Below are 11,681 nucleotides of genomic sequence, written 5' to 3'. Positions count from 1 at the left end.
AGAAGTATCCAACCTGCCAAGGTCATATGCCTAATAACAGGCTGGGCTGAGAAAAAGCAGGATAGAGAAGATAGAGAGGAGGGACCAAGTGGAATGAAAGCAGGAAATGGAAGAAGCGGAAAGGGGAGGCTGCTGTGTGAATGACACTCTGTAGTTACCTCAGGTGGCCTCAGGATGACATCTCCAATTCATACAAGGTTCTTTCACTGCCCAGGGGCTCTCCTTTTGCTCAGACTGGGTCTCATGGTAACACACGAGCAAGTCTGGACTCCCACCAATGCCCTTAAGGAATTATTTATCCCTAAAGCTTGGTGCCTTGACATACAAACTCAGGCGACCTGTATACGTAAAGAAAACTCTGCATTGTATGTCACGTGTTCAACCTGAGCATTTCCTTCTCACGTTAATACCGCAGATCAACACTTCATTCACATACACATCCAAAGTCAATTACTGCATAAGCATTTCAACAAAAAGCTATATCACCATTTATCGTGTCTAGCCCTTTTCTCATAAAATTTTACTTACAAGTTAGCCTGTAATTTAACTCCAATGAGAGCAAAATAATAAATCACCAATTTAGTGTATACATTATAGTTACACAGTGATATATGTATATTCATTTTTCATTGCTATAACAAATTACCACAAACTTAGTGGTTTAAAACAAGACAAATGTATTATCTTATAGTTCTGGAGGTCCTAAGTCCAAAATGGGTCTCAAGGAATAGATTCAGGCGTCAGCAGTGGTGTGCTCCTTCCAGACGATGTTTCTTTGCCTTTTCCAGCTCCTAGGGGCCACCTGCATTCCTCAGCTAGCGGCCTCTCCCTCCAATTCCAAAGGGAGCAGTGTAGCATCTTCCAATTTCTCTAACCGCAACACTACTTCTGCCATCCATATTTCCATCATCCTATCTTTTGACTCTGACCCTCCTGCCTCCTCCTTTAAGGACGCTTATGATTATATTTGGTCCATGTAGATTATCCGAGATAATCTCCCCATCTCAATATCCCTAACTTAATTATACTTGCAAAGTGCCTTTGCCATGTAAGGTCACAGATTCATGGCTTCTGGGAATTAGGACATGAACATCTTTAGGGGATCATTATTCTACCATAATATGCTACCTAATTTTTTTTCAGCTCACTGACTTTGAATAATGTATAGAAACTCAAGACCCAGTGGCTTTATCAATAAACATTGCTCCATCACTATCACCTTCCAGAGGAATCTTGATGCAAGAGCCCCGGGGGCAGTTGTCATTGAAGGTCACTGTTGATTCAAGCTACAAAAAGTCCTGGTAAGTTTTTTCCAATATTGTGGACATTTTCACCATTAGGAAAAAAAACAGGGTAAATCATTCTCAATTTCTATTTGAATATTCGAGTTTGCACTTTAAAAAAGGCACTGATTTTAACCCCTTTTATGTTTCCAGAAACACATTTTTACTTTATACTCCAGAAGAGATAGCCAAGGGTTCCACGACCAAATCAGATGGCCACATTTGCACTGCTTTCTGGAGCAGAACGATCTTCTCAACCTGTCAGAGGAGCTCCTGTCTACCTGGTCCTATCAATGCTTATAAGTCTTAGAAATCACACCTTTAGACTTTACTTTCTATGTGACTATGCAGCAGGAAAGCATGGTTCCTGGAACCGAAGTTTGAACAAAACAGGAAGGATCTCTGTTACCGTTCTATGTAAATGGGGGAGACTACATGTAGCATTTGGATTGTGTGGGAGAGGCTGGAGGAGTGAGCTCTCACTGGTTAGCTTTTATGGTTTCCCATCAGGCCCTACTGCCTCCCTTGGGGACATTTAAAACAGTGAGGGTGTCTTGGTGGGGGGGCAGGAGCTTCTGGCATTTGTGTGGAAGGAAGCCGGGGTCCCTAACTCAGTGCATGGTTCACTCCTGTTCTCTGATAAATTATCTCACCCAAATGCTAACAGCTCCCCTGTTGAAAAGTAGAAGGGCCCCTCCCTGTGTCTCCTCACCCGCATTGACTTCATTCAATCACCTCTACTCCTCATACCCCCAAAGACCCGCTGTTTTCAGCATTAAGGGATACTGAAGCCGTAGTTTTTGTGTTCTAGCAGGAGCAGTTAATACCTGCGACAACGCTATATGGTAGCTTAGGTGAAAATACTACCAGTTTGTGGTGATTAACAGTTGTCCACAAGGCCAGGAAAGGCCCTGAATTCTAAAAAAGATTGTTTTTCCTGTCCCTCGCGTAACGCAAAATGAAAATGACACTAAACCATAACGTAAGAAAGTCTGACTCAGGTAGAAGACTTCTGATTCTTCTTATGGTGACCACCATGATTTTCTTAAATAAATAGCAAATGCTTTAAAATCTCGTTTCCCCATTTCTTTGGCCTTTCTATTGCTGCTTGGAGGAAAATTAAGAGAACTCTTCATTTTGAATCTGCTTATGAAGTTGGTTGTTGATGATACGAAGTGATGGGAAAGCAAGCTACTTGGCGGACGCCTTTGCGGAATTTCAGTTCTGGCTCCGTCGCATCCTCGCCAGATGACTTTGGGTCAGGCGCTGAACAAGTCTGTAAAATGGGAATAATGAAATATGCCTAATGGCTTGTAAGAATTCAATGAAAGCATGTGTCCCTTAGTATATTTTTACAAGTGCCCAGAATATTATAGCTATTAATAGTATTATTACTATATCTTCATTGCTCAGAATATTTTAGCTATGAAGAGTATCTTATTTCTTCCACTCCCCCATTCCTCAATATTCATTCAAACACCTTGGAAGCCCTCCAGTGTACCGGTTCCTGTGCTAAATCCTGAGGAAATATAGACAACTCAGACCTCACAGTTTGTGATGTGCAAGTTTGTAACAAAGTTTGTTACAACAAAATTTGTTCAACAAAGTGAAACAAGTTTGTAAATAAGCAAATGCAACAAAGTGCCATAAATTCCTTGATTTAAAAAAAAAAGGCTATATAGCCTAGGGTTGGGGGAGCAAAAATGGTCAATTCTGAACACGCAGAAACGTCTATGAAATTCTTCAAAAAAAACAATGTTGTCCCTGACTTTTTAAGAGTATTTTTGTCTAATTCAAAAGCAACAGCCTTCATCCAGATGTGCAATGCATAGTACATGAAATTATGTTCTAGGGAATGTTGGCAAATACTTCTTAAAAAACCGTATTGCCTGAGAATTCTTTTCTGAATCCTTAATAGTAAGACACATCCAGATAAGAAAGTAAGTTGGCCAACATTTGTAAGATACTATTGATTCTATCTATGCATTCGGACTTCAGAAACATTAAAGTATAAAAAAGGGATGAGCTTGGAATCAACTGAAATGCAGTATACGTAGATGTGGACATGTGTATTTGAGAACTCGCTCATTCTCTTAGCACTGACTACCTAGTAAATGGATTTGTCTTCCTGTCTCTTTCTCTACTTGTCATTCCAAATCTATCCTGTATCCTTTTCTCTCTCATCTATCCAAATACTGAAGGCTTCCTCTATTTCTATAAAACCAAATTCAAACCAGTTGACACTGGCACTTCAACCGTTTTTTCCTTTGAAGATTTTATTTATTCACTTGACACAAGCAAGGGGAGCTGCAGGCAGAGGGAGAGGGAGAAGCAGGGTCCCCACTGAGCAGGGAGCCCAATGTGGGATTTGATCCCAGGACCCCAGGATCCTAACAACCTGAGCCAAAGGGAGGTACTTAACCCACTGAGCCACCCAGGCATCCCTCTTTAACAAGGTCCTACCTCTTGATCCTCAGTCCTCCATTCTATGCCCCCTTGCTTCTCAGCCCCCATCCCTCCTTTCAGTTTTAACCTACATGAATCCTTTCCAAAGATCTCCATCCCTTCTTTGAAGTATTACTATATTTATGAATTCTTTTCTCTATTGCCATTTATTGCCAAATGATTTTTTTTCTTATGCAATTTTAACTGCTTGTCTCCTAGCCAGGAGCACAAGTTCTTTAAGGAAATTGTAAAGTATTTAATAATCCTTGTTAGTAACTATGCTTACAAAGAGCAAGTAAAAAAAAGGAGCAGGTTAACCTGTAATTACATAATGTAAATGCTTAATGTTTGTAACAAAAAATTTCACAGCCATTGCCTATTCCATGTCAGTGAGCCTTTGCTGCGTTACCCTTTCTACTTCTATTGCAATTTTGGCCCATTTTTTCCCTTCCACAATACTATCCTCTAACCTGGTCATCTTGTACACCTAGTAACACCTGAGCTCCAATTTCCCTTTAAGCACCTGAAGTCTACATAACCCAAACTGTATAGGTGGGGAGGCCACATGCACAAAACAATGAAGTAGATATTAAAATTAGTTTATTTTTCTACTTAACTTTTAATAAATGAGAAGAAACACAGTAGTCTGTCTCATAAAGAACATTTATAATACATAACAATCCATAAAGCCTCATGGTGAGGTAGGAACAGCTTTGGAAAACAACGCACGGTCATAAAACATACAAAAAGTTAGGTAAAATGTTGCAGCACTAAAGGACATTTTATCTGCATCTGCATTTAATGAGATGATAATTGCATTTAACTGTGCCACATCTGGCCCAAACGACAGGCTATGGTCGACACAAAACAACACAACATGGAAGTTTCATAAAGAATCACAGAATACATTGATACACTTCATTGTGCCGTTTCAAGGCAGGACCATAACATGGCAATTTGTGTCTTTTTATATATAGCCACATAATAATTGTATATTACATTCCCTCCAGCATCTTTTTGCCAAAGACACTGGACCACAAAATTTTTGGTTTAAAAGTTTAAACTGAATGACATACAAAAGGCTCTTGTGCCAGTGAAAATGACGGCTAAAGAGCCAGAGCTTGTCAGTAAAACAAAATAGCATCGCCACAGAATATCGGTAGAGCTACATCAAAAGAGTGCTAGTACAATTCCCATTTCAGATGGCCAAACACTGTATTTGACAGTTTTCCACTTAAAAAACAACAAAAACCCTCCACCTTCCCAAGAGTTTTAACACTGTTTTATGCCTTAACTAAAACTCTATTAAAATAAATATTTCTATATTGTAGAATTATTCTCCATATTTGTGTATGTGTGAACACCTTAAGACAGCAGGTAAATGACATTTATATCATTCAAATGGTATCTGTTTATAAACAGTAAAAGAATCTTCAACTTAATACCAGTTAGCCTACTAAATACTTCACATTAGGTTCCATAGGCCCTTTCCCTCAAAACTTTCGAAAATTCAAAATTAACTGAGCATGTTAACAGGATACAAACATGTTAACACAGTCTTCTACCTACTGAGATGTTTCCAAGGCGCTCTTGATGGACATTTTTCCGATTCAAATTACATACCTTAGTTATTCAAACATTATTTTCTAAAATGCTAAAATTCATACACCAAAGTTTTTGCCCTTTTTTGACTTTAAGGTTCTAGTCCGTATTTTTACAATGCAGATGCCCTCCCAAAACCCTTTATGAAACAATCACAGAAGCTGAAAGGTGACAAGGGAGAAGGCAATCTCTCCTCACTAAGGCGGCACTGGGCTTGGAAAAATTGGAGTTGGTTTTATTTCAGGTACATGCAGCACCTCCTTTTCACTAAACTGAGACAACAGACAAGTTTCTAAACACATATTCTAAATACACTGATCTTGCTCAAATATAAAAGAGCCAGCAGGAGAGATGCACCTCCTAAAATTGATGCATTGCTATAAAACAGCATATTTAAATATTGAGTTTAAGTGTCCTACGAATTCAGGGTTATTTCCCTCATTTTCTTTCAGGAAGGAATAAGCTATTTTGGAAAAGACACTTAAATCCCACAATATTTAAATATAAAAGCATTTTTTAAAAGATAATGCTAAAAATGGGTTAGAAAGTGCATTGTAAAGAAATAAATAATTCTCTGCTAAAACTCAAAAGGTGAGTCAGTGCCCACAGATTTTGCTATTATAACAAAGTCCTTTGAAAAAAGAATTCTATGGTACCACTTTGTTACGTATAAGCGATTTAAAAATTATGAAAAGTGAAGTAACTGAAATCTAAAGGCTGTTACCTTCAAAGCACTTTTGAAAAAAAAAAAAAGCCCTTGTCCCATGCTTATACACCATTAAAAAAAAAATCCTCATTTAGCTGATGTCTTATACATTATACAACCTTTAAGAAAGACCCAATAAAGCATTTGTAAAGAAAACCCCACTGAATGTATTTTACCAGTTATCCTACTCTATGTGTTATTACCAAAATGTTTCTGTAACATAAACTGTTTGAAGATCTTAATGGTTTGTAGTTCTAAGTGTTGAACCAGGAATGTACGTGATACAGTAGTTTGAAGCTTTCCCTCGTTTACCCATATGATGAGATTCCCGAATCTCATGTTTAAAATTTTTTTGCAAAATCGAAAGTAACTTCCGGTTTAGGAACTGAATTACACAATTATCAGATAAGAGTATTAAAAGATCAAGATGTATTGCAAATTGGCAGGTTATGGTTTTGGCCCATTATAGCAAATGTGAACTTACAAACTGTGTTCCTAAAATTACCTCATTCTCACTGGAAAAATCGGCTGTTCTTAAATAGGCCCATTGCCAGCAACAGGCTTATACTAGAAAAAGACACCATCTACCACAAAAGATCCCTTTAAAAAGTTAACTGTCCAATGCCAACGCTTTCATCTTAAGACCCATTAAACAATGAATTATTTCAAATCCCAAAAGGTAGCCATCCCAAAAGTAGTCAGCTATAAAAGTTACTGAAGTAGTCAGGATACCTTATTTCTAGAAAAATAGAGCTATACATGATAACTGATATGAATATTCATCCTTATGAGGACAAAAATCTAGTTTCTTCACAAAGCATAACCCTTCTCTGTCAAGAAAAATATAACTTAAATATCCTTAAATAATATTTGTGTATGGATTCAAAACCCATAGCAACAACGAAATAGCCAAAAACAATTTCCTGTGTAGACAGTGTGGCATCTTTACAAAATAAGCCACTACTGCGAGATCTGAGCAATGTCAAGACAGATGACCTACAGAACCTTAATTATTAATTTTGCTTTAACTTTGTTTTTTTAAGAATTTAACATTTAAACTGCACTAACCATTAGATTTCCTTCTTTTCCTAAGTCAATAGCTACAGGCAAAGCACAAGAGCTGCTGGTTGTACTCGAAAAAAGCTCCGTTTGAATCCATTCATGATTGGTCACCATGAAATGACTAAGTCTTTAAGTTTTGTTTAAATATCTACAATTTGAAAGATTACACTAATAAGCTTGCATTTAACACGGACTATCAGATTAGCTTTAAGTTCCTTAAAAATATTTACTGTATGTATTTCATTAAATGAACTTTGAGCTCAATGTTCCTAATGCCAATCTTTCAGAGAAAGTAATGCTGGTGAACATGTCCACATTTTAGACTAACTTTGGTAAAAGAAAACATGCGGTCTGAATATTAACTTCCAACAATCTAAGTATTTAATTTGGTAAACCATCTTCCCTGCTCTTACTCTCCATATGCCCTATTATATGTAAACTGTAGTTCAACTTGTTAATTATCTCAACTGTTTATTAGAATAATACTCAGCAATATAGAATCCAGGATAGTAACTGATCTTTAGTATCACAAATACCCCACGTGAAGGAAAAAAAGGGAACTTTTCCTAATAATATCCATGAGTCATTCTCAAAAACATGCTGCCATTATGCTATGTAATGATTTCAGAGGGCAAAACGTCAAAGGAAACAAACCTGTTGATGATTTTTCAAGTTTAGTGATTATAACTCTAAAAAACAAAGTATAACATTGGGGGAAAAGAAAAGCAGAGAAATTCCAGTAACAATTTTAATTTATTTATCCCCCTAATTAATTTTTTACCATGGAAAAACTGGAAATCAAATGTCATTATGTTATATAAGGTTTATACTTACTTTAAAGAAAAATGTAACATAGTGTTAAAACTGGCTTTCCAAAATTGTTACAGCATAGCTGTACTCTGCACTAATAATCACAAAGTTGTAATAAGAACTCTGTTAAGCAGTCCCATTATGTTCTTACAAAAATAGAATTAAACTGTGTGACCAGACAAGGACTTCAATACACTACCTGGCAAACTTAGAATTTCAATGGAGTCTTTTCCTCTTGCAGTTTAAAGCAAAAGTCAAATATCACATCTTTCTCAAGACTCACAAAGATGATTCAGGTTGTTTGTTTGGCATTTTTTTAATCTCTATCACAACAGCAGGGATGCTTTCAACTTTAGTCCTCCTGGGCTTCTTCTCTAGATTGTCACTAAGTTCTAGACAAGAAATGCTAACTGTTGGGGCCTTTTCTGCATCCTTTCCAGAAGGGGCTTGTGGCCGTGTCCCACAACACTGCTTCAGAGCACACTGAGTTCTGCAGGCAAGTTCACATGGGACTACACTTGATTTAGAGCCTACACTAGCAAATTCAGGCTGAATGGTAGTAGCGTGAATTCCGTGATTATGAAAAACGTCTTTAATGATTTTGGCCACCTGCATGTATGATGTCGGGTCTTCACATTTTATGTGAGCAGTGGCAATGATTCTGCTTCCAGCAAGCTGCCAAACATGTAATTCATGAACTTCCTCAACTCCTTCAACATCACGAAGTTCTTTTATCAAATTTTTGATATCAATTTGTTTAGGAACAGTTTGCAGAAGAATAAGAGCAGATTCCTTAAGCAATGGGTAAGTTGTGTAAAGAAGTATACAAACCATTACAATGCAAAGAGTTGGATCTAAATAGAGCACCCAGCAAGGACCGGCCTCATGAACTGTTGCATGAGTACTATTAATTATTTCTATAAATGCTCTGCAGGGGTCAGGGGTACATGGATTCACACAAAACTCCCCTTCAGGACAACCCTTCCAAGAAAAGTAAAAGACCAAGGCATTTACTACTACAATCACTGAACCCAAAGCATCTCCAAAGACATGCAGAAAAACTCCACGCATGTTAAGTTGTCCAGCCTTATCATCATCTTCCAATTCCACATGGTCAGGTTCTCTGATAAGATTCCCATTCACTTGTACTTCCACCGCATCATTTCTGGACTTTTCTGGATCTATAAAGAAAGAAAAAATGCGGTATCAAATACATCTGAAGTGTTTATACAAGCATCTTCATCTAATTGCATTTTAGTGAAAGAGGTAAAAATTTTTCACGTCATTTAAAAATGTGCCCAGGGCAGTTGAATATAAACTGACTTACTGGGAACAAGCAAGGGCATAACAGCCAGGCCTAAATGGAGTCATTAAGAAGATATTGCTTCCCCATTCTCCTTACCACCCTCTTACCTCCCCATCTCCAAAAAAAAAAGTTCACTCTTCTGTGGGGGTGGGGTCCTGTGAACATTCCGCTATACTTTTTGGCATATACAAAAAGAAACCATAAAACTGGGGGCGCCCGGGTGGCACAGCGGTTGGGCGTCTGCCTTCGGCTCAGGGGGTGATCCCGGCGTTATGGGATTGAGCCCCACAGCAGGCTCCTCCGCTATGAGCCTGCTTCTTCCTCTCCCACTCCCCCTGCTTGGGCTCCCCCTCTCGCTGGCTGTCTCTATCTCTGTCGAATAAATAAATAAAATCTTTAAAAAAAAAAAAAGAAACCATAAAACTGAATACTACCCCCCAAGAAACTAAACGCAACTATGGAGAAGTCCACTACAAATGCCTGATCTGACACACTGCTCTAGTCACTCTGTCATTAAAGGGTTGTGGCTAACTCAAACTTTTATCAGGAATATAAACCACAGAGTCTCTTGGCGGAGAGGGTTTAGAAACTGACAAATTAGCAATATAAACCCATCAACAATCATCAACTTCAGGAAAAGGTGAAATATCTCTATCTACCCTACCAGTTCTTAAACCAAACGTACCCATCTTTTAAAGGAATTACTGTGTACACACCAGAGCAGCTTAATTTTCTTTGGAGTAACACCTTGCAGAGTGGGAGTGAGGGGAAATTCAATTGTTTATGAAACCTTTCAATGTACAAGTTCAATTTCGTTAACATGATATCCTGCACCTTCAAAAAAGAACAAGTTGTCTACGTAGTAACATACCAGTAAGCAAATAAATGTAAATGAAAAAAATTGGAAGGAAATACACCAAATTGTTAACATCATTAAGAGCCTGGGTAGTTGGGCTTTGGTTGATTCTCTTTCCCATCTCTTTTCTTTCAACATTTTCCAAATTGCCTTCAAGAGCAATTATATTTAGAATGAAAAGCACCCAGTAAAAAAAAAGATGAATAAGTTACCATCACTTTTATTTTAGTATGATTTTGAAAAGTCCTAAGTGAAATGTTAAACATGACCAAACAGGTCCTAAATCTAGGATTTGCAGGATTAGGCTCAGACTTTTAACTGAAATACACATTGCCCTTCATAAAAGGAACCTTTAACCAGGGTTTTGAGCTCAGGAAAGTCAATGCCTAGATGGCTCTGAATATAACACTAAGAAACTTGCTTAAAGGTCACAAGAACTACTTAGGGCAAGGTTTCAAATGGCCAACAACTAAGGATGAATTGGGAATTCTCTCCGTTTCCCAAGGGGGGGGCAAGAAATTTACTTAGGAAGCGCTTTTGATTCTGTGAAAACCAAAATCAGACAGTCTCTCGAAAGGACTGCTCGTAAGGGCGGCCAAGTGCGGCTGTGGATTGCAGAGGGCTGACGGTCACCTTCCCGACCCTTTTCCCACTCTCAAAACCACAGTCCCCACCGTCACCCCCAACCGCGCGCCCCGGCTCCTAGCACCCGGCCGAAAGGGGTCCTATTTCCTCGTGTGCCCCGCGGGTGCGGGACCTGGAGGGTTAGAGGCGGCGGCGCGGCGCCGGCCGCCGCGGGCACCAGGGGGCGTGCGGGCCATCCCGCCTAGGGCCAGGCTGGGGTCCGGGCTTCCCCTGACCCAACCACCTGCGGTGGCCGCTCTCTCCTCACCTGGCCGGTCCAGTTTCAGCCCGTTGGAGTTGCTGCTATTGGACACCAGGGTGTTGGTCTCCTCCAGGTCGGGCCTCTGCTCGCCCGGGGTCACGCTGTCGTCGCTCTCCCCGGTGCGGTTGCTCTTGCCGCGGACCCCCTTGGGGAGGCCGTGGCCGTGACCCCCGTGCGAGTGGCCGTGGCCGGAGTCGTTGCCGAAGCCGCTGTGATGGTGGAAGAGGCAGAGCCCCATCACGTTGACCAGCAGCCCGGCCACGCCGACCCCGAGGACCACCAGCGGCTGCTGCATCTCGTGCGGCTCGATGAAGCGCTCGATGGCCTCCAGCAGGATGGCGAAGCAGAGGCCGGTCAGGAAGATGGCGTTCACCAGAGCCCCCATCACTTCGGCCCGGATCCAGCCGAACGTGTTCTTCTGGGTGGCGTGGGTCCGCCGGGCGAAGCGCTCAGCCACCAGCGCCACCACCAGCGCCAACACGTCCGAGAGCATGTGAAAGGAGTCGGAGAGCATCGCCAGCGACGAGGTCACCCGGCTCACCACCACCTCCAGCACCATGAACATGAAGGTCAGCATCAGCATGCACACCAGCCGGCCCCGGTTCCGACCCCAGCACCCCATGGCTGCGGCTCAGGGGCCCGCCGAGCGCGGCCGGGCGGCTACACTGGCGGTGGCGGCGAGTCGCCGGCGGCCGGCGACCTGGAGGCGGAGGCGGGAGGGCGGC

General features: G+C 40.7%; 1 protein-coding gene across 1 annotated transcript; it reads right to left on the bottom strand.

Annotated features, from left to right (window-relative positions):
• Positions 1–4,311: 4,311 nt before the first annotated feature.
• Positions 4,312–11,675, bottom strand: SLC30A1 (solute carrier family 30 member 1). Its single transcript, XM_002917176.4, has 2 exons — positions 10,963–11,675; positions 4,312–9,089 (listed from the first exon to the last, which is right to left on the bottom strand). Exons 1-2 carry the CDS (start codon positions 11,576–11,578, stop codon positions 8,188–8,190), a joined length of 1,518 nt encoding a protein of 505 aa, XP_002917222.1. The 5' UTR covers positions 11,579–11,675; the 3' UTR covers positions 4,312–8,187.
• Between the last annotated feature and the right edge of the window lie 6 nt (positions 11,676–11,681).

Source organism: Ailuropoda melanoleuca, chromosome 8 (genome assembly GCF_002007445.2).
Source record: "Ailuropoda melanoleuca isolate Jingjing chromosome 8, ASM200744v2, whole genome shotgun sequence".
Classification (NCBI taxonomy): Eukaryota; Metazoa; Chordata; class Mammalia; order Carnivora; family Ursidae; genus Ailuropoda; species Ailuropoda melanoleuca.
The sequence above is the reverse complement of the archived record's forward strand: the minus strand, read 5'-3'. Positions and strand labels throughout refer to the sequence as shown.

Excerpts from the sequence above, each read along its gene's own strand:
- SLC30A1 (XM_002917176.4), bottom strand. The coding sequence starts at position 11,578 with ATGGGGTGCTGGGGTCGGAACCGGGGCCGGCTGGTGTGCATGCTGATG. Across the intron at positions 9,090-10,962 it reads GCTGAAACTGGACCGGCCAG|ATCCAGAAAAGTCCAGAAAT; the intron begins GTGAGGAGAGAG and ends CTTTCTTTATAG.